The sequence below is a fragment of the Coturnix japonica genome, chromosome 2 (assembly GCF_054131305.1).
Source record: "Coturnix japonica strain WE chromosome 2, WE-NBRP24, whole genome shotgun sequence".
In the NCBI taxonomy this organism is placed as follows: domain Eukaryota; kingdom Metazoa; phylum Chordata; class Aves; order Galliformes; family Phasianidae; genus Coturnix; species Coturnix japonica.
Window position 1 is genome coordinate 139430873 of NC_140664.1, and position 25067 is coordinate 139455939.

A 25067-nucleotide genomic window follows, 5' to 3' on the forward strand; every position below is an offset into this window, starting at 1 on the left:
TCTGCACCATTCTCTGCCACACTGGGCAGCTTGTTCCTGGCTCAGCAGTGCCATCAGACAAGAAGCAGGGAAGGAAATCAAGGATGGTGGGTACCATCAAACGCTGTCGGTGCATGCCTTCGTAAGAAAAACAGACCCAGAGCTTGTGGGTTGTTTCTGCTTTGGTAGCATTCATGTGCTGTAGCTGAGCAAAAGGTTGTGCTGCTTGAATCTTCTTCTGCAAGAGCCGCCTACCAGTAAATGTCTGCAGAGATAGAGGATGTGACAGAAAGCATTTGTCTCCACGACAGTGTAGTTACACTTGGTCGAGAGAGTGAGAGAGGCAGGCAGCACTGCCTGATGTTGGTCAGGGTGAGCTCCTCCTGCCGCAGCGCGATGATGGCAGGGCTGGAGATGATCTGCAGGGACAGCTCACAGGTGGGAGCCAGGAATGGACACGGTGGGAGGACAGAGGTGTCAGGGAGCAGCCACGGCGTTGAAGAGCATCCAAAAAGCAATAAAAAAAAGCACTGAAAAGCATCACAAAGCCACAGCCAGGAGGCTTGCAGTTTTCATGAGCAGTATCCAGGATGCTAGAGACTATTTGCTGCCATAAAAAATGGTAGCAGAGCTCTCACTGCAGGCATCCCAAAGTCAGGCAAAATGTGAACACATCCAGAGCTCTGCTGCATGCACCCCACAGCCAGAGCGTTGCAAGCTGAGCTGCCTTGCTGTTTCTTGCACTCTTCCCAGTCCCTGTGAATGAAGACTCGGAATGCAGCCAAAGTGTTGATTGAGCACGAGCGTGCCTTTATTCAATGGGACAAAGGAGGGCGTGAGAGGTCCAGGCTTTAAGATGGGACTCATCCTCTGTTGTTAAGGAGGGAGTGGCTCAGAGCTCCTGCTGTTACTTGGAGCCTGGGCCTGGTGGCCTGATTCTATGCCCCCCTCCAAGGGGCTCGTCACCTCCTCTGTGTCGCTGACCTGAGCCTGCATGGTGCTGCTGCTGTCGGGGCATTCAGGCTGTGCTTGGGCTGGGCTGCACTGCAGAAGCACTGGGTCCAGGCTGGTGCCTGTGGTGTCTGGCAGGCTCAGGTCAGCAGCTTCAGCAGGGATGGGATGAATGAGGGCTTGAACTTCGATGACGTTCTTCTCTTGATCACTGCTGTCATATGGAAGGCTTTCATTGGAACTGCAGCATCCTGTGCTTCCCATGAGTTCTCCATTGATGGAAGCACAGGATGCATCATCGTCACATGCCCTGAGTCTTTGGGGTACATGAGGGCTGGAGTCACCTAGGAAGGAGTAGATGCACAGCGGTTAGTGTCGAACATTCGCAAGATGAATCATGGAAGAGGTTCTTGACATTTGGCTATGTATGGGTGGTGGGCAGAAGCAAATAGGCTTCTAACAACAGTGTCACTGTCTTGAAAGTGATCCTCGTGCAGGATCCTCCTCGTGAAGGAGGTACAAGCCCACTGAAAGCATGAATTCTAGCTGTGTTGCTCACAAGCAGTGTTTTGAAAGCTGGATTTGCACTCTTACCTGCCAGGACCACGACTTCTGCTTCTGATGGCTCCCTGGCACTGCGCTGCAGTTGGTGTTCGGCCACAGGTGATGGTCTTTGCAGGCAGAGGCAGGAACACCAACTGCCGCAGCGCGATGACTCCATCCTCTTTCTGGGAGAACTTGCTCTGGAGAGAGAAAACAGAGCATGCTGTCAGTCGTGGTGTAGGGTGAAGGAAGAGCTGCTCCGAGCCCTTGACAACAGTTGCCCGTTCCTGGCACTGCCTGCTTTCTGCTGAAACACAGCTTAGAAACGCGCTCTGTTTCAAACAGCAGAGGACGCTTCCATTCCTACAGCTCCGCCCTCAAGTCCTGCTGGCTACATTTCTCTCAACCATGTCAAGCAAGATGTGGAGCATGTGAGCAAAGGCTCCACAGCAGGACAGGACAGGAGCTGGCAGGCTCATATATATATAATGGACAAAAATTAAACCAATAAAGCCCAACCGACCAATGATGATAGGGGCTGGAAAGGGAAGTCCTCTTTACCTTTTAGATGGAAAATCAATTACTGTGTGGAAGTTCCCCTGTACAACTGCGGGGGCTTCCTCCTCTTCTATCTCGCTGCTCTGTGTCACAGTGGGAGAGCTGCTCTGGCCGTTTCTCTCAGCCTGTGCCTCCTGCACGGTGAGCAGCTTCGTGGCAGGAGGAGACACCCACACAGACTTTAGCCCGGCCAGAGAACTGTGCCCTGCAAGGGAAAACCACAGGTAAGAGGGAGGATCAGACAGCAGCAGCACAGCCATCCCAGTTCTGCATTTCTCTCAGACTTGCTTATCCGAGACACTGGAAGACGAGGAGCTCAAACTAACCATGTGCTTAGAGGTATGCTCGTGGCAAAGGACACAGCCACAATTAAGAGCAGCTCAATGTGTCAAAATAGGCAAACGAAAACCCTATTAAAACTAGTGGGCAGGGAACTCAGAAAGGTTCGCTGCCACACTTCAATCATGCATCACCTGCTGGCAAAACATCTTAACAGCTGTGACAGTTTTCTCCATGTAAGGTTTGGGTTTGGACACACTAAGGACATAGCAACAGGCTGCCATATTCTAATCTAAGCCCAGAAGCCTGTTGTCTCCTCGACAGTTAGAGCATTCTCAGAGGTCTTAGAGAAGGCCTGGATTGGATCAAGATGTCAGATCAAGATCAAGCTAATGGAGGAAGATGCTCACCCTCTCCCACGGCTGGTGTGGATTTGGAGCAGAAGATGACGTCTGTGTGGCTTATGATGAACTCAACAACAGCCGACTGCGTCTGCAGCTCCATACAGGCAACTTCTCCGCTGGCGCAGGCAGACTGGCTCTGCTGGGATCTGAAGAAAAGGCAGATCTTACAAATCATTTCCCCAAGATCATTTCCCCAAGTATGAATTTTTGCAGAGAAAAACTGTCAGACTGGGCTCTGGAGACTTCCGCAGTGGGCCATCAGCAATGCCACTGACAAAATTCTCAAGGAAGTTCAAGGACACAATAGACCCATCTAAACATGAGAGCAGAAACTGTCATCTAGAAATTGTGCCCCTGGGGTTGGGAGAGAGCAGAAGTAAGCATGGTGTTGAAACGGAAAAAGAAGTTTACCTTAAAAGGTTTGGAGCCCACACTATCGCTAAATTCTTAGCGTCCATGTTGGTGACGGAGCTGTTCCCGGCTAGAGACGCCAAGTGTCTCATCAGGTATTCCAGCGTCCTGGAAAACAAGAGAGGCAGATGTTCAGCACCAAAAAGCAAGCGGTGCTGCAGTGCACAAAACAAACCTCACTTCATGCTAGTGGTTGTCATTGCTACTGTCCCTGAATATGAAGTAGATAAAACGTTTCCAATGGCACCACGCTGCAGTACCAAGCCCTGCAAAGCACAGCCGCAGCCATTGGCTGCACCAATCGTACCCCCGTGCCAAGGAACTGACCCAATCCATTGACCCAATGCAGCCTTCAGCCGCTTCAGCGTGCACAGGCATGATGTTGCAGGTGTGAGGCAACACCTGGAATCGCATCATTGCCCTCTGAAAGGCAGCAGGGCTGAGCTCAGCAGACCGAGCGCAGCACTGACCTGTAGTGAGGAGCGGGCAGCTGCTGGATGGCTTCCTGCATTCTGTGCATCCGCTCCTCCTCTGTGGCAGCACAAACAGCGTCCTGGAAAAAGGCAGGAAGGGATTCAGACACCAGTCAGGCTGGAGAGCTGCCACAGGTTTGGGAACCATGGGGACAGCGCGCTGGTGGTCAGCACCGAGGCAGACTCGATGCCTTCCAAGAGGCATCAGGGGAACACAGCGGCACACAGCCTGTGTCATTGAGGTCAAGCAGTGCAAGCTCTGGGGGCTTTACTGCCTGATTGCACAGCACAGCTCCTCGCAGCAGGCATTCCTCTCCAAGTCCACTTTGCTATTAACCCCATTCTACCAATAGCTGGGGAACAGCAAAGGAAAGGGAATTCTCACAAGCATTGTGAATAGCTTAAATAAGCACCTCCTGGCACCACCACAAGTGGCATCAGTGAGAGGCAGGATGTGGCAAAGGCATGCCTCATGGGGCTAACAGAAAGAAGACCTCAGAACTGGGGCACTGCTGCAACCACTAGCCAGGACGCCCAGGGAACAGGTATGTGTCATTTCCAAGACATTGCCCTGAGCTTACCGAGAACTTGTCATACAGTTGGTCGGTCAGGAGAGGGTTCGGGAGCTCCCTGAAGTACAACTTGCACAGGGAGCTCACGCTGTGAAGTTCTCGGACGCTTAGCTCGGGAACCTGCTCCGTATCGAATTCATGGCTGCAGAGAAGGACACAGAATTGGGCAGAGGGCTTTGAGAAAGAGGAAAACAAGTCCAAAGACACACATACAGTCAAGAAAAGGAAGAGGTTCCTCTGAACGCCTGCAGCATGGCACGGGCCCCTACTGACAGCTGTGTCAGTTGCAGCACTCTTACCGTAGTTGCTGGATCCTGGATGCCACGCCGGACAGGCGGTATATCCCCCGCACCACACCATGTTCCTCAATGAATTGAGCGCAGCTCAGGAGGACCTGGGGGACTACAGAACAAGAGCCAGCGGTTAGCTCAGCTTCTTACTTAAGTCCTGGTTCAGGCCGTGCTCTTCTCACATCCCATCCTCTAAGCCCAGCCGGGCTACCGCTTGCTTCCTCCTTACAGGAGAAAGCTGGCAGAGACAGCTGTGAGGATAGTGCACAGAGACGCGTTCTTGGCTTTCCAGAAATGCCATGACCTATCAACAGCCTGGAGAAAGTAATTCTGGCAAAGCCACAGACACTGCAAGTCCCATCACAGCTCCCTGGGGAATGGAAGAATCCAATCTCACATCCAGAAGAGCTAGGGAAAGGATGCAGGATGCTCTCTGTGGCTAGAAGCCTTCCTACGTTTTCAGGCTGAAACAATTTCTGGATATGATCTCCCTTTCAACTTTAGATGCCCAACGGAGAAAGATCTCAGGAATGGGTTGTTCCTTACCATCACGGCCAGAGCGGAGAAGGTGCTCCCCCAGGTCACAGCCAAACACCCCTTCCTTCGTTGGCTCCGGCTCCGTTGCTCTCCTGGGGCGGGCCTTCACCAAGGAACGAAGGAAGGTACTGAGCTTGCCCCGTTTCTTCAGCACTGCACAACAAAACAAAGAAACCAGTTCATTTCAGGCTTGGATCGGTTGGACGAGGCCGATCATAACACATTCGACCGAGCACGTAACAACAGGAAGAACATTCTGAACAAGGACACGCAAGAACGGTTTTCCCCATCCCTGCAACTGCCCAAGGCCAGGTCAGAAGGGGCCCCATACAGCCTGCTCTCATCTCCAGCTAAATGCACAGGCTGGCGACCCAGACTGAGGCAGGGGCCTTGGAGCCTGAGGATCCTTTAGGCCCCTTCCAATCCCAAGCCATTCAAGGAGGATTCTGTGACTTCCCCATGCCCAAGAATAAACACAGTGAGATTGGGCCAGATCTCTGCGTGTTCCGCTTAATGCAGTCCTCTTGCTAAGCTTGCTCATCTCGGGCATTAACAAAACCCCTGAAAGCCAAGTTGTGTCCCCATTTTATTAATCCGCATTGTCAAATGTAAAACACGTACCTGGCTTTGGCAAGGAATTGACGAGGGACTCGGGAACTTTTCCGCTGATGAGTTCCACGCACTCACCAGGGAAAAACCCGACCTGGAACAAGAACAAAAAGACAGGTGGGCATTAGCCCAAGCTCAGCACCAAAGGGAAGGTCCTCTGACACCGACACAGGGCAACTGCTTGCGTCTAGAAGCCGTCCTGTGCAGGCAGAGCAGCTCCAGTCTGAGATTCCTGACTCTACTCAAGTTGTGCTCTCTAGTCGGAAACGTGTGCCTACCTCAAAGCCACGCTTGCCTCTCCACCAGGGGCTCAGCTCCTTTGGTGGCATAGCAACTATGCACACCAAGTCTCCAACCTGCAAGAGATTGAAACATCAATCCCAGCTTCAGCACAGCTCAAATAACTGCCTGATTCTTTGCTGCAGAATATCCTCAAGCTTGACAGCAAGGGAGACATTTTGAAGGAGTCTTGAGAGTATTCGAAAGGCGTTCACACCCTATACTACTCTCCCGTGCATGACAACAAGGAACGCCTGGAACTGCTTACCTCCAGGGAGAGCTCATCCGGCCCCTGGGTGACGTGGCTCTTAATAACATGGGCTGCCGCAATCGCCGGAACGTTAAGAGATGACACCGCACGCTCCAGCTGCGGCTTCCGCATGTTATCAGCCTGCAAAACAGAGCACAAGCCTTGGTCAGGAGCTGAGGACAAACCAGGAGGATTTCAAGGTGAGGAGCACATCTGCAGAGAAAGCTGCAGCAAATGCGCTCCATCCTTGTCGGGAGCACTTCAGAAGGAGCTGCACATCTCATCACAGTTGTTTCTCTTCCTGGCGTGCATTGCCAGGCCATGCAAAGATGCATCTCTCTCTACCCAGACTAATCAGCAGTGGCACTGGTGCAGACAGGTGGCCAGGCCCTTTTTGGCCCATTCTTTCCTGCAGGAGAGTACATCTGCAGCTCCCTCTGCTGGCTCAACACAGGGAACAAAGACCAGCCAGAGCTTCATACTGTACCTCCGTCGCCGCCACCTCAGGCTCGCGGCTGATCCCACTGCACGCGACACCCATCACAGCAAGTGTGAAGAGCTGGAACAGAGCAGAAACACTTCTGTTTTCTCTGTTCACACAGCACAGTATGGGGACACTTCTTCAGAACTACCCTCGCATGCCCTGCGGCAAAACCATGAAGGGGGACAAAACATGGCACGTACCTGGCAGTGAGATCACCTCAAGCTACCTGCAGCAGTTCCTTGTCGCTTTGCTCAGATGTAATGAGAGCAAAAGCTGCACCGAGGCAGTGGGCGGATGGTGAAGAGAGGAGAGAGAAAGAGCAGGTCAGCGAGCAGGGCTAAGACAGCCATGGAATAACGCACACAGCACAACCGTCCCATCCCCTTGCTGCAAGACATGCTGAGTCTCAGGCTACGTGATGCCTGTCCTCCCAGCAACTTTACGATGCTTCCACAACTGAGTAAAGACGACGACGGAAGAAGCACCGAACGGGTGCCACCTTTACGAATACCCCCTTTGGAACGTGTGTACCGGGGGAAAATTACGTCTGATGGTCAAGAGTAAGTAATATGGTGCTGTGAGCTCCGACAGCCAGCAGTTCTCAACACCTCACTGCCCACCCGTCCATCCCACGTTGGCTCAGCTTACCTACAAGATGCTGCGCACGATGGTGTGAAGAAAAAGGCACTAAAGGCACTAAAGGCACTAAAGGCACAAGAGCAACAAACCAACCAACTACTCCGACCACTAGCTCACCCACAAAGGAGCACAGAACGCACCGCTCCTCCCCTCATTCCAGACGCTTATGACATCACCAAGGGCCAACAGCCTGGTCCACCATGACCCCCCACAAGGCGGGGAGGCAACACCACGTGGTCACCTCTGATTCCAACACAACACCACAACATTCCAGAACTCAGTGTGGGCTTGGAATTCTATCCTGGTGTGGCAGCGCAATGGGAGGTGTTAGGGCACAGCTGAAGAACTGACAGACACCGGATGTTTCCAAAGGAGGGTGCCAGAATAACTCTCAGCAGTCTCTTGCAGGGCTCTTTGGGATGCTTCAATCCCATTTTCATTGCCTAGGTCATTTCTAGAAAGTCCAGCCGACAAATGCTCACTTTGTCTGGGGAACGCCTCTATGCATCATGAATGAAAAATAAAATAAAATGGGCACGTGACCTTGTGAAACTTACCTCTCTGCTCTTGTTGTTAGCCAGACACCTAAGATGAGCACTACGTGTCCCTGCTCCTGAATGAAGATTCACCCAAGTCTGTGTTCCACTCTGCTCCATCTCTGGGTCTAAAAGAAACACAGACAGTGATGATTACAAGATCCTTTGCACATATGAAAGCTCAGGGTGCACACTAATTCTCTTTAGCAAGAAATACTACTTGAGAATTCACAGAATCCACACATAAACTTACTTTCTCTTTAACCCTTTTCCTTTGTACATGATTCCACTATTTATACCCTCAATTAATGATTCATACTGCACATGATGTTATGATGTAGAATATTGACAGCAACAGCACAAAACCATGACAGAATCCACAGACAGTTTTTGAGAGGTAGTATGAAAGATGAACAGAAAGGAAATAGATTCATTCAAATAACCTACTTAATCCTCTCCCCATCAAAAAGGAAGCCTTCTGGGCACTGTTACAAGCTGCTCCTAGAACAACTTGCACCACAAACTGTGGTACATACATTTTCTTCCCACAGGCCCCTCCCCGTCTCGTTAGTGTCAGATTCACTCAGGTTAAAATACGTGGATTAGAACAGCCATTCAGTTCTGCTGAGGCAGGATCCCAGCGTTGGGATGTCCCCCAGTCCCATTCCCTGCTTTTCCCAGCACGGGTGAGGAAAGGAACATCAACTGACATCACCTACCCAGACTTCTGCAGGGCCTTCCATTCAGTGTGAACAAATCTACCACTGAGCAACACCCTGAGACCCCACTCACCTCAGCAGAGGTCAACCTGCAACCCTAGACTTCTACCCATCCACGTGCACACACACACCTGTGCGCCACCCTGCCTGCTTTGCAAACCCATGTGCATGCACCGCAACGTGTGTGCTCATTTCCATTCACAGACGTGTGCAAACCATCCCTGGGAACACATACAAGCCAACACCTACCAGAAAACATCCCTTTGTGTGCACCTGTGTGCAACCCAACTCCTCAGCACAGCCCTGTGCAAGCACACACTTGTGCCACTGTGTCCACGCACCCCCCGTGTGCTCACACACACTCATGCATCCACATCCCTTGGTGGAGCCTCCTCGTAAGCAGGGGGATGCCCACCCAGCAAAGCACTCACCCAGCAGATGCCATTTCCTTACTCTCACAACTGCCACAACTGTGTGCAGCCCTTGGCACTGCGTTTCCAATCCAAGCTCAAGCATCTAAACCATTCCTTCTGAGTTAATACTTAGATCCCCAGTTTGGGCTGGTGCTCAACTGGTCAACAAATCAGAAATAACACAATGTGCAACTGGAAGACATGTCTCAAAACCCGGAAAATCCAACTCTCTGACCTCGGCACAACTTACCGACCAACAGCCAGGCCTTGACAACTTGGCTGATCTGAGCACGTGGGAGGGGCCACACATCGGACCACAGGTGACCATTTCCACTGCAGCTCCCTGTAGGGAGCAGCACCAATCAGCAGGCGTGAACGAACTCATTCACAGGCTTCGCAATGAGTCTGTTTCTTTATACAAAATAACCCACACCTATTCCTAATTAAAAAAGGGAGGAGTTAATATGGACCAAAGAAGTTCCTGTTCCTACGCCTCATCCTCTCACCCCAACTCAAGAACAAGTTGAGCAAGCACTAAGAACTAAGCACTAATAACAAGAACAAAGTGCACCGGATTCAACCTGGCCCGCTCCGACCCTCAGTCACACCAGGGATGCAAACTCATCCTCAAAGCCAGGCTGGACATCAACACATGCATCATTCTTCAAACACCCCATCCCAGCAGCAAGGGATCAAAGCGCTGGGACAGCAGAAACAAAAATGCTGTGAGAGTTTCCTGTTGGCACTGAACATGAACAAATCTACCGCTGAGCAACAGGATGTGAGACAAACAGCAGAAAACAACCAACCTGCAGAACTAACTCGTTTGGGGTTGGCCCGGATGTTTGCAAGCTCCCTTCCCATGGTCCAGGCCAAGCTTGAAGTGCTGCTCCTCATTTGCACAGGGGGAGAACACTGCAGATGGGATGTGGTAGCTATGCACAGCATGCCTTTCTCTTGCTTTTCCTCTCTCCATCTTCCATTAGCAAACAGCATCTCAAAGCTTTCCTTCCTGAAAAATTCACTGGTAAAAAAAGAACTGGCAAGCTTGCTTTTAAAACTGAATTGTTTATACAGTTTGATGCTTTAAAGCAGAAGCTCACCCAGCAATGACCTACGTCAAACAAGCTCAACATGCAGGGAAAAGTTATTTCTCTCTGTCGGCAGGCTTTGCACACATTCACAGGTGCAACAGTCTGCCCAGTTCTCAGCACAACTTTACTAATCACAGAAATCCAGTTTACACTCGGCACCTTTTTCCCTCTTCTGTAATACTGTCCTGCTGCAAAAAGCAATGATGCTTCTTCACATCACAACCCAGCCTCCACTGATACTTGCAGTTATTCCTTCCCAGCTGAAAGACTCCACACTTGCTCTTGCTAAACCTCATTAGTTTCCTGTTGGCCCAGCTCTCCAACCTGCCCACGTCTTGCTGAATGGCAGCACAGCCTTCCAGTGTGCCAGCCACTGCTCCCAGCTTTGACTCACTGGCATACTTACCAAGGGTGGACACTACCCCCTCATCAAGGTCGCTGACAAAGGCGTTGAACAAGACCAGACCCAGCACCGCCACTTACAGTTCTCCAGCCGCACTCTGCACCGCCGATCACCACCCTCTGAGCTTGGCCAATCAGCCTGCTCTGAGCCCACCTCACCGGCCACTCATCTATCCCACACTTTCTCAGCTTCATTACCAGGATCTTGTGGGAGACTGTATCAAAAGCATTGCTCAAGGCAAGGTAGATGACACCTCCACTGCTCTCCCGCCATCTGCCCAGCTGCTGATGCCATTGTAGAAGGCTAACAGGTTGGTCAAGTACAATTTGCCCTTGGTCAGTCCATGCTGACTATTCCTGAACATCTTCCTCTTCTCCAATTGCTTGGAGATGCCATCTAGAACAAGCTGTTCCAGCACCTTTCTGTGCTTCTTTATACCACAAAAGCTAGGAAAGAAGAAAATATTTCCACATTAGGCAGACATTTCAAGGAGGCTCCAGACAAGTGGAGACAGGAGATAGCACTGGCAAGCCAAAGCAGGTCAAAATTTCCCACACAGTGTTAGCTACGGGGACGATAAATCATGTCTCCCAGATGGCTTGCACTAGAACACCCAACCAGAAATAATAGAAGCTGCCAAGATACGAGTTTATCACAACCCAGAAGTCCTTTAGATCGTGCACTCCCTGGTGTAGTGACACTGGAGGATCAGAATCCTTTGAGAAAAGAACCGGGCCTGCTAAGCTCCATCCCACCCTCCCAAGGAAAAGCAAACCAACCGCACCGCTGCCAGCACAACCCTGCAGCACACAGCAAGGAACACAAACAGCTACCCAGTGCTCCCCTTCACTCCCAGCCTAACTACAAGTCGACAGGAGGATTCAGCAGGAAATCAATACAAAACACATGTGAGTGCACACAGGATTGAATAAAGCTTGGATGGAACTGCACACGCGTGTGTGTGTACACAGGGCTGCACGAGTGTCTGAGAGCACATCCCCCTATTGTCCACCCTATAGACTCATATCCCCCCAAATCAGAGAATCATAGAATGGCCCAGGTTGCAAAGGACCGCAGCCATCACCTAGTTTCAACTCCCCTGCTAGGTGCAGGGATGCCAACCACCATACCTGGCTGCCCAGAGCCACATCCAGCCTGGCCTTGAATGCCTCCAGTGATGGGGCATCCACAACCTCTTTGGGCAGCCTGTTCCAGGTCGTCACCACCCTCTGAGCAAAAAACATGTTCCTAAGATCCAACCTATACCTCCCCCGTCTCAGTTTAAAACCATTCCCCCTTGTCCTATCACTATCCAGCCTCGTAAACAGCCATTCCCCCTCCTGTTTATATGCTCCCTTCAGGTACTGAAAGGCCACAATGAGGTCTCCCTGCAGCCTTCTCTTCTCTAAGCTAAACAAGCCCAGGTCCCTCCACCTTTCCTCATAGGAGAGCTGCTCCAGCCCTCTGATCATCACAGTGGCCCTCCTCTGGACCCACCCCAACAGCTCCACATCCCTCCCAGGCCTGGACACAGTGATGCAAATAGGGCCTCACAAGAGCTGAGCAGGAGGGGACGATCACCTCCCTCTCCCTGCTGGCCACCCATTTTTCAGTGCAGTCCAGAACACGCATGGATCTATTTTTTTCATATGTACAATCCCATAGATGAACATATATATACCACACCTACACCCCCACAATCTCCTACAACTACATATTCCACCCCATGTCCCCTGAGAGCACCTAGTAGCCCCATATCACCCTAAGGCCCCCACAACCCTCTATCACTCTATACACCACCCCTTAAAGCTTCATACCTGCCCATCAGTCACAGGCCCACCTCAGTGCTGCGTCTGGGTGTTGAAAGGGCCCGGGGGCACTGGGAGCAGTGCTGGGCTGGGGGGGCACAGCCTGGACGCTGGCAGTAGTGCTGTGGCCGTGTGGGACCCAAGTCCTCGATCCATCCCAAGGCCACGGCCCTTCGCACAGCCACATCCCCCATCCCAGTCCTACACTCCACATCCCAACCGCCCTTGCCACGGGGGAGGGCAGGGCAGTGTGCTCGGAGCTGCGCAGGGCTCCTCTCCCCGTCCCAGTGCCGTTGTGCCGCACTCCTCCGGCGGAGCTGTCCTCAGCACTCGCTCCCGTTGTGCCGCGGTTTCCTCCAACGGCCGGCACACAACGGCCACTCCCGCGCACTGCGGCTCAGCCAATCGGAGCCGGCGGAGCTGCCGCTGCCCAATGGGAGGCCGGGGGAGGGGCAGACACCGGTCAGGGTGAGCTCCTCGTGCCGCAGTGCGATGGTGGCCGGGCTGGGGCTGGAGGTTGGGGTTGAACTTGGAAGTGCTGATGGCACGGACACGTTTATGGTACAGCACATGGATGGAGGTGTCTGCATTGTTAGTCACATATTGCCATTGCCATGCTGAACAGATACACGCAAGTACTGGGATGCTATCATGAGGAATCCAGTAGTTACATTTAATTTAGAAGCAAGATGCAATTAAAAGCATGCTTAAATAAAAGCACACCCTTTTCTTTCACTCAATATAATAGCCCAGAAAAAAAATAAAAACAAACCAAAACCCTCATGATGAATGTTAAAGAAATTATCTACTAGATCTCGATGGAAAGTGGAACCACATGGTAGTTTTAGGAACACAGCACTTGTCTCATGATCTGAATGCATCTCAAGGCATGCTCCTTGTGACACTGCCAGAACTTCTATCATTAACAGACGAGCACCGTGCCCTGATAGATGGTTAAACCGCTTGCAGTGCACTGTCAGATGCACAGGCTGGTGGCTGTATGTGCAGTCACCAAATAAACCAAACACTGAAATCTTTCAGAACTTTAGGACCTGCAAGCATTGCATTCATATTTAAAATAAAAAATTCCTAAGCTACACATGTTCTAGGTTTCCATTTGTTAGATACAACATACCTTTGGAAGCAGGCGCCTGAAAGGGTATGCCTTCTACTTGCTTCTCTGCCTGGCTCTTTGAAAAGAAGGCCTTTGGAGCAGGAAGTGCAAAGGGCAGCTCATTTCTTAACGCTGACTCTGCATCAACATTCTCTGTGTTTGCACGCTTCTTAGATGCCACTTTTCTTGTCACTGGAGTTGACAGTGTGAATTCCATATCACCCAGTTGAGTATCATGCCTCGAATGCTGCCATAGACAGAACAAAAGGTTTTCTGATCACATCCGGAGAAATTACTGTCAAGGAAATTCTAACAGCTGAGAAGGTCAGACACAATGCTTATAAAAATATCATGCACTACTTGTCTTTTGAACAAAAGAGTTTAAACCTCTGATTCTCTCCTAGAATAAGTTCGTTTCTTATAGACTCTCAAATGCCATGTTTTCACAGAATCACAGAATCACAGAATTGCAGGGGTTGGAAGGGACCTCTAGAGATCATCGAGTCCAACCCCCCTGCCAAAGCAGGCTCCCTACACCATGTCACAGAGGTAGGCGTCCAGGCAGGTCTTAAATATCTCCAGAGAAGGAGACTCCACCACCTCCCTGGGCAGCCTGTTCCAGTGCTCCGTCACCCTCACTGTAAAGAAGTTCTTCCGCACATTTGTGCGGAACTTCCTATGCTGTACTTTCATCCCATTACCCCTAGTCCTATCCCCACGCACTACTGAAAAGAGACCAGACTCACCACTATGGCTCCCACAACTCAGGTATTTATAAACCTGGATCAAGTCCCCTCTCAGCCTTCTTTTCTCAAGGCTAAACAGACCCAGTTCCCTAAGTCTCTCCTCATAGGGGAGATGCTCCAGGCCCTTCACCATCTTAGTGGCCCTCCACTGGACTCTTTCCAAGAGATCCCTGTCTTTTTTGTACTGGGGAGCCCAGAACTGGATACAATATTCCAGATGAGGCCTCACCAGGGTAGAGTAGAGGGGGAGGATCACCTCCTTCGACCTGCTGGACATGCTCTTTTTAATACACCCCAGGATGCCATTGGCTTTTTTGGCTACAAGGGCACACTGCTGGCTCATGGTTAATCTATAGTCCACCAGGACGTCCAGGTCCCTCTCAGCAGATCTCCTCTCCAGCAGGTCTTCCCCCAGCCTGTACTGGTGTATGCAATTATTTCTACCTAGGTGCAAGACTCTACACTTGCTTTTGTTAAACCTCATCCGATTTCTTACTGCCCAGCTCTCCAGCCTGTCCAGGTCTCGTTGAATGGCAGCCCAGCCTTCAGGCGTGTCAGCCCATCCTCCCAACTTCGTGTCATCACAAACTTGCTGAGGGTGGTCACTATCCCCTCATCAAGGTCGTTGATGAAGATGTTGAACAATACCGGATCCAGTACATACCCCTGGGGCACGCCGCTAGTTACAGGCCTCCAGCCAGACACTGCACCGCCAACGACAACCCTCTGCACTCTGCCAGTCAGCCAATTCTCGACCCACTTCACCGTCCACTCATCTATCCCATACTTCCTCAGCTTTGTTATAAGGATGTCATGGGGGACAGTATCAAAAGCCTTACTGAAATAAAGATAGACTACATCTACTGCCCTCCCCCCGTCCACCCAGCTAGTGACATCTTCATAAAAGGCCACCAGGTTGGTCAAGCACGACCTCCCCATGCTGGGTACTCCTGATAACCTCCTTTTCTCCCAGTTGTCTGGAGATGGCATCCAGCACAAGCTGATCCATCACCTTCCCTGGGACAGAGGTGAGGCTGACTGGCCTATAGTTACCCGGGTCTTCCTTCTTGCCCTTTTTGAAGACTGGAGTGACATTGGCCGTCCTCCAGTCTTCAGGCACCTCCCCAGTTCTCCAAGACCTCTGATAGATTACAGAGAGCGGCTCAGCAATGAGCTCTGCCAGCTCTCTCAGCACCCGTGGATGCACCCCATCACTTAGTATGGGGCCCACATTCTCCCTAGCCTTCCTTTTGCTGTTAACGTATTTAATAAAGCTTTTTTTATTATTCTTTATCTCCTTAGCTAGATTCAACTCCAGGTGGGCTTTCACCTTCCTGTTTGCATCTCTGCAGTCCCTGACTACATTCTTGTATTGTTCCCAAGTGGTCAGACCCTTTTTCCACATATCATGTACTTTCTTCTTTCTGCGGAGCTTGCGCATGAGCTCCTTACTCATCCATGCAGTTCTCCTTGCACATTTTCCTGATTTCTAAGTCACAGGGACACACTGATCCTGAGCTTGGAAGAAGAGCCGTTTAAACGCTATCCAGCTCTCACAGGCCCCCTTGCCTTCCAGCACCCTGGCCCACAGGATAGCCCCAAGTAGGTCCCGAAGGAGATCAAAGTTGGCTGTCCTAAAGTCCAGGGTAGCAATCCTACTTTTTGCTTTGCTTCCTCCACTCAGGATCTCAAACTCCACCATCTCATGGTCACTACATCCCTTTTTCATTATTCAGTCCCTCATCTACTCATTGTCACCTTCCAACATGGCTCCTTGTGTAACTCCACTGATACCTCCACATCTACATACAGCTTAACTGTCAAACATCAGCTCCGTGTCCCCCCCCCCAGACACCTCAACATCCCCCCCCAACCATTTCTGCCCCCCAACCATCTCTGCCCCCCATCATCTCAGCATTACTGTAGTATCAGAACCAGAACTGACCTCCTGTAGTGCTGTTCTAGGTGGAGCAATGTGATGGCAGAGAAGCCAAGTCCTGGAGCTCCATCCAGCAGCTCTTGGTCCAAGGCAGCTACAGAGCAGAAGAGCTTCTTCATGTGGGTTCATGTGGGTAGATGTGACCTCAGCAAGGAGCTCCAGCAAATAACTGCTGCCCCCCCCAGTGCCAGACCTTATATGAGCACCAGGAGGGGGCGGAGCCAGCCCTTCAGCCAATCGGATGCGTTGCCTGCACTTGGGCTGTACTGCTGTGTCTCCGCCCCATCATGGCTTCCAACCATGACTAAGCATTTCTATTATATCACCCTAATTATATAATGATATCATCCCCCCCATCACCCCCCATCATTCCAATGTCCCCCCCCCATAACCCCCCATCTTCCCAACGTCCCCCCAGCATCAACCCCAGAGCGGTGCCCACAGTGTCACCCCATTGCGACACTGAGATCTGCACCCCCGTGTCCATATACTGTGCTGTCGTTTCTCCTCTATCCATAACCCTCCCCTTTAAGAACAAATAAATATAATTATTAACCTGTTATTGCTTTGTTTTTGTGTTTGTTTTTGATTGGAGCTGTTATGTAACATCCTGATTGGGCACCTGCTGAGGAGAGGGGCCCACCCCATGGGCACAGGTGGGGGCCGTTGAGGGGTGGATTGTGATTGGTTGGAGCCTGGCTCCTCCCCTCCTTGATTCGTATTTAAGGGCTGGGAAGGGCAGGGGTCAGCATCAGTTCCAGCTCAGTGCTCCTATGGGAGCATTGAGGGAGAGGATTCTCCTTCCTTCTGCTTTTGAGCTCTGGATACCATATGGGATGCGACTCTGCTTGGAGATCCTTTCCTTTGGGGTCAGTGGTGAGTCTTTGGCTTTGCAATGGGGTAAGGAATTTCTTCTTTATTACTGGACTGATGTCTTGTCCTTTAGATTGCTCCTAACAGCACTTATGGATCGGTATGAGAAGGAGCTGTATCTAGAGCCTCCTTCCTTTGGATGGAGGGCTCAGCCTTCACAATGGGGTGATCAATCCCTTCTTTATTGCAGGGTTTGGGGGTGGAATGGGTCACTTTGGGATGCTCCATCCCTAGAGGAGTTTGAGGCTGTGGGACCTTGGTGTGGTGGTTGGGTAATGTCCCCATAGCAGGAGGGTTGAATGGAGATGGTCGTGATGGTCTTCAGTGCTGATCATCATTTGATTCTATGCTCATATATTGCAGAGTATCAGCCCCAATGCTGGCTGCTATGGGACGTTGTTCATCATTATCTCCATCTGGATTCGGAGCCATTGGCTGCTGCTCTCTGGACTCGTTTCTACAGCCAGTTCTTCATCCATCTCATCATCTTCCCATCCAGTTGGTGTCTTCATCACTTGGACATGAGGACGGTGTGGGGTCCTGCATCAGAGGCCTTGTTGAAGTCTAAGTAGTTGATATCAGCAGCTCTTCCTTCGTCTACTGATGCATCAGTGCCATCATAGAAGTCTATGAGGTCAGTCAAGGAGGATTTGCCCTTGGTGAGGCCGTGTTGGTTCTCCATCATCCCTTCCTGCCTTCCATGAGCCCTGGGTCCTTCTATGAGGATCTCCATCATCACCTCCTGCCTTCCGTGAGCCCTGGGTCCTTCTATGAGGATCTCCATCATCACCTCCTGCCTTCCGTGAGCCCTGGGTCCTTCTATGAGTATCTCCATCATCACCTCCTACCTTCCGTGAGCCCTGGGTCCTTCTATGAGGATCTTCTTTGTGGTCATTCCCAGCACAGCAGTGGGACCGACGGGTCAGCCGTTCCTGGGCTCATCCCTTCTACCTTCCTACAAAGGAGTGCCATGTTGGCCGTGTTTCTGCTCACCGGACTGCACCCCATTGTCACCACTTCTCAGTCTGCGATGCATCTCATCTGGACTCATAGACTGTTTGATTTCAGGACCTTGGTTGGTCTTGCACTGGGTTGTTGACCTTATAAGGTCCAATGGGGTCTTATGTGGGGCCCTATTGGTTCCAGTGGGGTCTCATGGGGCCCCAGTGGTTCCAACATCCCTCCCTACCAAACCCAAGGTGAGTGCTGTGTCTATGAGCTCCCTGCAGATGTGGGCAGTGCCTTCATTGCCGTGTTGTGTCCTACAGGTTCCAGCAGAGCACAGAGATGTGCGGCTCCTGTTGAGAGCAGTGAGGAACAGAAACCTGCATTGCCTGGACCCAGCTTTGCTGATGGTAACTCTCAGCCCAGCAGGTAAGGGCAGCACATAGCAATTGGTTTTTACCTGATTCATACTGAAATTGAAGGTAATGTTCCATTATTATAATGATAATATCTGCTCTCATCCTTCTGCATTCTCTTTTCCTCTGTTCTCTGCTGTTTCTCCAGCATTTCCTGCAGTGTTTCCTTTGTTCTCATTTTGCTGTTCTGTTCATTCTATGGGCCTTGTTGTTCATTTTGTTGCTTCATTCCCTTCCGCCTTTCATTCCATGTTGGAGTTCCAAGCAGTTTCCTCTGCTGCCTTGCCCTCCATCTTGATCATCTTTGCAATGTTCTATTGGGCCTTGCCCCCCATCTTGATGTTTCTTGTAGTGCCCTTTTGGGCCTTGCCCCCCATCTCCATGTTTCTTGTAGTGCCCTTTTGGGCCTCGCCCCCCATCTCGATGTTTCTTGTAGTGCCCTTTTGGGCCTTGCCATCCATCTTGGTGTTTGCTGCAGTTTTCTCTTCAGCGTTGCCCTCCATCTTGATGTTCCTTGCAGTGTTCTTTTGGGCCTTGTCCTCATCTTGATGTTCTGTGTGATGTTCCCTTGGGCCTTGCCCTCCATCTTGATGTTTTACATGATCTTTTTTTGGCCTTGCCCTCCATCTTGATGTTTCAGCAGTGCTGTTTTGGGCCTTGCCCTCTGTTTTGCAGTTCCATGCAGCGTTCTTTTAGGCCTTGCCCTACATCTTGATGTTGTATGTGCCCTTTTGGGCCTTGCTCTCCATCTTGATGCTCCTTTAATGCCCTTTTGGGCCTTGTTCTCCATCTTGCTGTTCCCTGCCATGTTCTCTTGGGCCGTGCCCTCCTTTTTGTTGTTCCTGCAGTGTTCTTTTGCTGTTTCCATTTGGCCTCCTACGCTGCCTTCCCTTTTCCCTCTGTTCTTGGTGTTTCATACCACTCTCCCTGCTGTTGCTTTCCCTTGTGCTTTCCCTTGGCTGTTCTCTTACTGTTGCCCTTGCCTTACTGTTGGTGTTTGCTTTGCTTTTCTTTTGTTGGGGCTTTCTGTGCTTGTTCTGCTGCCTTTGGCTCTATGGGGTTTGGTGGGAGGCAGCATTCATGGTAATGTTGACCTGAAGGGACCTTTATGGGATAATTGCAGGAACTTTATGGCCTTAATGGGAAATTTAGTGATAATTGCAGTTTTCTGTAGAGTATCTGTAAATCTAACCCTTTGTTTTTAAGTAACCTTCATTCTAATGATAGTGCAAAATATCATTTTAAAGTAACTGCACCTTTAACCTTAGAAATAGCATTTCTTCTATTTCTAATAGTATTTATTCTTTCCCTAATAGCATGGATTCTATCCTACTGCTGAGAGCAGCGAGGAACAGAAACCTGCATTGCCTGAAATGCTCCAGAACCAGCTTTGCTGATGGTAACTCTCAGCCCAGCAGGTAAGGGCAGCACATAGCAATTGGTTTTTACCTGTTCCATACTGAAATTGAAGGTAATGTTCCATTATTATAATGATAATGTCTGCTCTCATCCTTCTGCATTCTCTTTTCCTGTGTTCTCTGCTGTTTCTCCAGCATTTCCTGCAGTGTTTCCTTTGTTCTCATTTTGCTGTTCTGTTCATTCTTTGGGCCTTGTTGTTCATTTTGGTGCTTCATTCCCTTCAGCCTTTCATTCCGTGTTGGAGTTCCAAGCAGTTTTCTCTGCGGCCTTGCCCCCCATCTTGATGTTTCTTGTAGTGCCCTTTTGGGCCTTGCCCCCCATCTCCATGTTTCTTGTAGTGCCCTTTTGGGCCTCGCCCCCCATCTCCATGTTTCTTGTAGTGCCCTTTTGGGCCTTGCCCTCCATCTTGGTGTTTGCTGCAGTTTTCTCTTTAGCTTTGCCCTCTATCTTGATGTTCCTTGCAGTGTTCTTTTGGGCCTTGTCCTCATCTTGATGTTCTGTGTGATGTTCTCTTAGGCCTTGCCATCCATCTTGATGTTTTACGTGATCTTTTTTTGGCCCTTGCCCTCCATCTTGATGTTTCAGCAGTGCTGTTTTGGGCCTTGCCCTCTGTTTTGCAGTTCCATGCAGCGTTCTTTTAGGCCTTGCCCTACATCTTGATGTTGTATGTGCCCTTTTGGGCCTTGTTCTCCATCTTGATGTTCCCTGCAGTGTTCTTTATGGCCTTGCTCTATTTTGCAGTTCTATGCAGCATTCTTTTGGGCCTTGCCCTCTGTTTCATTGTTCCCTTTGTTCTTCTCTTGGCTCTCCACGCTGTTTTCCCTTTGGCCTTTGTTCTTGGTGTTTCCTATAATGGTCTGTTTGCTGTTGCTTTTGCTTTGGTTTCCCTTGGCTTTCCTTCTTTCTTTTGCACTTGCCTTACCCTTGGCTGCCTTTCTGTGGTTGTTCTGCTTGTCTTTGGGATTTGTGTTAATGTTTTGTTTGTGTTAATGTTGATCTGCTCCCCCGGCTTAATGCGGGTTGTAATGATAATGACTGTAACCTGTATTTGTTAATGGAACTGATATTTACCTAATATTTACCCAGTACTAAAGGTGTCTGTTATGATAAATGCAGTCATAAAAGTGATGCTCAGTGCTTTATGTGAAAGTTACTTTAATTATGATCGTAGTGTGCGATACAATTGTTAAACTTACTGCAAATTTAGACTTAAAAGTAGCATTAATTATATCCATAATAGCATTAATTATATCCCTAATAACATTAATTGTATCCCAGTGCCTTCATTGTCATGTTGTGTCCAACAGGTTCCAGCAGAGCACAGAGATGTGCGGCTCCTGATGAGAGCAGCGAGGAACAGAAACCTGCATTGCTTGGACCCAGCTTTGCTGATGGTAACTCTCAGCCCAGCAGGTAAGGGCAGCACACAGCAATTGGTTTTTACTTGTTATGTACTGAGATGCGAGGTTAGTGGTTTTGACTTCATTTTTGCACTCCGTGGTGTCCTATGGGCTGTCTGTGCTTGTCCTACTGTGTTGTCTTTGTGTTTGGTCTTTGCTGTTGCTCAGTTGTTTCTTGCAGTGTTTTTCTTGCTCTCCATTTTGACATTCTTTGAGGCATTCTCTTGGGCCTTGCCCTCCATTTTGGCGTTCCTTGCGTCATTCTTTTGGACTTTGCTGTCCATTTAGGCATCCATTGCATCATTCTTTTGGACTTTGCCATCCATTTAGGTATCCATTGCATCATTCTTTTGGACTTTGCCGTCCATTTAGGCATCCATTGCATCATTCTTTTGGGCTTTGCAGTCCATTTAGGCATCCATTGCATCCTTCTTTTGGGCTTTGCTGTCCATTTAGGCATCCATTGCATCCTTCTTTTGGACTTTGCTGTCCATTTAGGCATCCATTGCATCCTTCTTTTGGACTTTGCTGTCCATTTAGGCATCCATTGCATCATTCTTTTGGGCTTTGCAGTCCATTTTGCTGCTCCTTTTCTTGTTCTCTTGGGCTTTGCCCTCCTTTTCAGTGTTCCCTGCATCCTTTTGTAGGGCCTTGCCCAATATTTTGATATTCTCTTGGGTGCTTTCTTCCATTTTGCAGTTTCCTGCATCATTTTGTTGCGCCTTTATGTCCCTATTGCTGTTCTCTGCAGTGTTTTGTGTTGTATTATGTTCTGTTTTGATGTGTTTTGTGCTGCTCTTTTGGGTCTTGCTGTTCATTTTGGCATTGTCTGTGTTCTTCTTTTGCACTTTTTGCTCCATTTTGGTGTTTTTTGTAGCAGATTATTGGGCCTTGCCCACTATTTTACATTTTCATGTCCCACTGGCTTCAGCCCATCGATCTAACTATCTCTTTTTCTTCCTCAGGGCCCTTATATTCCCTGGCTGATGGATGTTCCCCTTTGATGCAGCGCTCCATGCTGCCATGCAGGCGTTCAATAAAGCTTTGTGGGGCTGACGATCCATCACAACAGCACATCAGCTACATGTTAGTCAATTAACCTCTATTTAATTGGAATTAGCTTTTGAGTTAAGTTCTCTTAACCAAATTGGTTTAAGGTTTGCGTTCAGTTAACCTTATCCAAATTGGTTTTAGATTTGACATCACACTTAAACAAATTGGTTTTAGCTTAGTAATCTATTAACTTCACCCACATTGGGTTTTGTTTTGTAATCATTTAACTGCAACTAAATTGGTTTTTGATATGCTGTTAATAAATCTTAATCAAGTTGGTTATAGCTTTTCAATTAATTATTTTAACAAAATTGGCTTTAGCTTTCTATCAGTCATTGTTAATCAAATTGGCTTTAGTTTTGCCATTATTTTTAATCAAATTGACTTTAGGTTTGCAATCATTTAATGTTACTTAAATTGGTTGTAGCTTTACAACCATTTAAGTTTAATCTAATTGGCTGTAGCTTTGCAATCTATCTACCTTCATTGAATTGGCTTTAGCTTTGCAATCATTTAATCTTAAACTAATTGGCTTTAACTTTGCTATTATTTAACCTTAACCAAATTGGTTTAAGGTTTGATTTCAATTAATATCAGCCAAATTGGCTTTATTTATCCTTGCTTACGGGGCTGGGTAGCCCATTTTTTTTCTATTAGGGCTATCCCAGCCCCGTAACCAACGCCCACGGCCTGAGGGAGCTGAGTTGCTTCCCGGCCACTCTTTGACTCGTGCCCATTTGCGGCCACTCTTTGACTTGTGCCCATTTGCGGCCATTATAAGATTTACGCTGATTTCAGCATGTGCAATTATTTTTTGTCAACCAAATTAGCTTTTGTTCTGGAGTCAATTAATTTCAACCCAGATTGGCTTCAGCTTTCTATTCAGTCATTGTCAACCAAATTGGATTTTGTTTTGGAATCTAAATTTCTAATCCAAATTGGCTTAAGTTTTGCATTCAATTAATATCGACTAAATTGGCTTTAAATTTGGCTTCAAATTAACTCAAATTAACTCAAATTAACTCAATTTAATTGGCTATATTTTTGAAATCAAATTATTTTAGCCAAATTGGCTTTATTTATCCAAGCTTACGGGGCTGGGCTAGCCCATTTTTTTTCTATCCGGGCTAACCCAGCCCCGTAACCAATATCTATGGCCTGAGGGAGCTGAGTTGCTTCCCGGCCACTCTTTGACTCATGCCCATTTGTGGCCACTCTTTGACTTGCGCCCATTTGTGGCCATTATGATATTTACACTGATTTCAGTGTGTGCAATTATTTTTTGTCAACCAAATTGGCTTTAGCTTTGCATTCAATTATTGTCAACCAAATTGGATTTTGCTTTGCAATCTAATTATCTAATTCTAATTGGCTTAAGTTTTGTAATCAATTAATATAAACTAAATTTAACTCAAATTTAACTCAAATTTAATTGGCTATATTTTTGAAATCAAATTATTTTAGCCAAATTGGCTTTATTTATCCAAGCTTACGGGGCTGGGCTAGCCCATTTTTTTTCTATCCGGGCTAACCCAGCCCCGTAACCAACATTTAAGGCCTGAGGGAGCTGAGTTGCTTCCCGGCCACTCTTTGACTTGCGGCCATTTTGAGTTACGCTGGTTTCAGCGCTGTGCTGTTATTTTGAATGTGCCACATTGGCTTTAGCTTTGCAGTCAATTATTGTTAATCAAATCGGCTTTAACACAAACATGAATGGACTCAGTATTATTGATTTCAATTTTGCCTTGCTGTGTATGTAATGTGCTGATGCTGTAATTGTACCTTGTGCCATGCAATGTTCTGTATATTTCGATGCTGCGTCTGTCAACTGCGCCGTGCCCTGTACTCGACATGTCGATGCTGCGCCTGTAACCCGGGATGGACAATTTGCTGTGTATATGGATGTTGTACATGTAAAATGTATTGTGCAATGTGCTCTATGTGTTGATGTGATGGTTGAACATTGTGCTGTGCCATGTTCTCAATGTATCAATGCTGCGCCTGTAAACTGTGTTGTGCTCTGTATTGACTGTGCTGATGTTTGTACTCAATACTGGGATCTTGTGCTATTTGTACTGTATATCTGGATGTTGTGCCATGTACTGAACTGCTGTATCCACTTTGTGCTTGTAAATATGATGTTGTTGCTGTATTGTGTTTGTACTATTGTATGAGTTGTATATTGTGTTGATGGAGCTGTAATAAAGAAACAGTTGTGGTGTGTCGTTAATTGTCATCTGCAGGCGATGGAGCAGAATCTAAGGTAAGTGTGACAGGTAAGTGGGGCATGGTAGCACTAGAAGGGCTGTTAGTTCAGTGTATGTAGTTGTTGTAGTTGTTCAGGTTGATTCTGAGTTTGGTTGTAGCTGCAGTAAGTCAGATTGTGTGTGTAGTTGGTCACATGGTCAGTGCAGTTGTTGGTGAACTTAGTTTGTTGGAGCTGGTTGCCTTGTTGTTGTAGTTGGTCATGTTGTGTGTGAACTATGGCAGAGTAGCTCAGTTTTGTGCTGAATGTTGTTTGTGAGTGTAGCTGGTCCAGAAAGTGGTGATGTAGGGTTAGGGTTAGGGTTAGGGTTAGGGTTAGGGTTAGGGTTAGGGTTAGGGTTAGGGTTAGGGTTAGGGTTAGGGTTAGGGTTAGGGTTAGGGTTAGGGTTAGGGTTAGGGTTAGGGTTAGGGTTAGGGTTAGGGTTAGGGTTAGGGTTAGGGTTAGGGTTAGGGTTAGGGTTAGGGTTAGGGTTAGGGTTAGGGTTAGGGTTAGGGTTAGGGTTAGGGTTAGGGTTAGGGTTAGGGTTAGGGTTAGGGTTAGGGTTAGGGTTAGGGTTAGGGTTAGGGTTAGGGTTAGGGTTAGGGTTAGGGTTAGGGTTAGGGTTAGGGTTAGGGTTAGGGTTAGGGTTAGGGTTAGGGTTAGGGTTAGGGTTAGGGTTAGGGTTA

General features: G+C 48.7%; 3 protein-coding genes and 1 long non-coding RNA gene across 8 annotated transcripts; 1 reads left to right on the forward strand and 3 right to left on the reverse strand.

Annotated features, from left to right (window-relative positions):
• Positions 1-766: 766 nt before the first annotated feature.
• Positions 767-2231, reverse strand: LOC146762209 (rho GTPase-activating protein 32-like). The gene is made up of 3 exons (XM_085539205.1): positions 2035-2231; positions 1525-1673; positions 767-1274 (listed from the first exon to the last, which is right to left on the reverse strand). The coding sequence occupies exons 2-3, from the start codon at positions 1649-1651 to the stop codon at positions 856-858; spliced, it is 546 nt and encodes a 181-aa protein (XP_085395331.1). The 5' UTR covers positions 1652-1673; positions 2035-2231; the 3' UTR covers positions 767-855.
• A 1339-nt stretch (positions 2232-3570) lies between these two features.
• Positions 3571-6267, reverse strand: LOC146762210 (rho GTPase-activating protein 32-like). Its single transcript, XM_085539273.1, has 6 exons — positions 6202-6267; positions 5619-5700; positions 5007-5150; positions 4470-4572; positions 4180-4312; positions 3571-3678 (listed from the first exon to the last, which is right to left on the reverse strand). The coding sequence occupies exons 1-6, from the start codon at positions 6265-6267 to the stop codon at positions 3571-3573; spliced, it is 636 nt and encodes a 211-aa protein (XP_085395399.1).
• A 370-nt stretch (positions 6268-6637) lies between these two features.
• LOC146762211 (uncharacterized) lies at positions 6638-16370 on the reverse strand. Of its 5 annotated transcripts, none has more exons than XM_085539206.1 (8): positions 16037-16370; positions 13367-13592; positions 10621-10869; positions 9736-9938; positions 9177-9269; positions 7816-7922; positions 6820-6892; positions 6638-6694 (listed from the first exon to the last, which is right to left on the reverse strand). In XM_085539206.1, the coding sequence occupies exons 3-7, from the start codon at positions 10650-10652 to the stop codon at positions 6842-6844; spliced, it is 486 nt and encodes a 161-aa protein (XP_085395332.1). In that variant the 5' UTR covers positions 10653-10869; positions 13367-13592; positions 16037-16370; the 3' UTR covers positions 6638-6694; positions 6820-6841. The 5 variants fall into 5 exon arrangements, 3 of the variants coding, with proteins under 3 accessions (XP_085395332.1, XP_085395333.1, XP_085395334.1); XM_085539207.1 differs by having other exon boundaries at positions 13367-13654; XM_085539208.1 differs by lacking the exons at positions 13367-13592; positions 16037-16370 and adding an exon at positions 12241-12602.
• Positions 16371-16812: 442 nt separating this feature from the next.
• Positions 16813-22378, forward strand: LOC146762212 (uncharacterized). Its single transcript, XR_014943282.1, has 5 exons — positions 16813-16906; positions 17267-18277; positions 19581-19682; positions 20991-21096; positions 22049-22378. It is a non-coding gene; the product is annotated as an uncharacterized LOC146762212 (long non-coding RNA).
• Positions 22379-25067: the final 2689 nt, after the last annotated feature.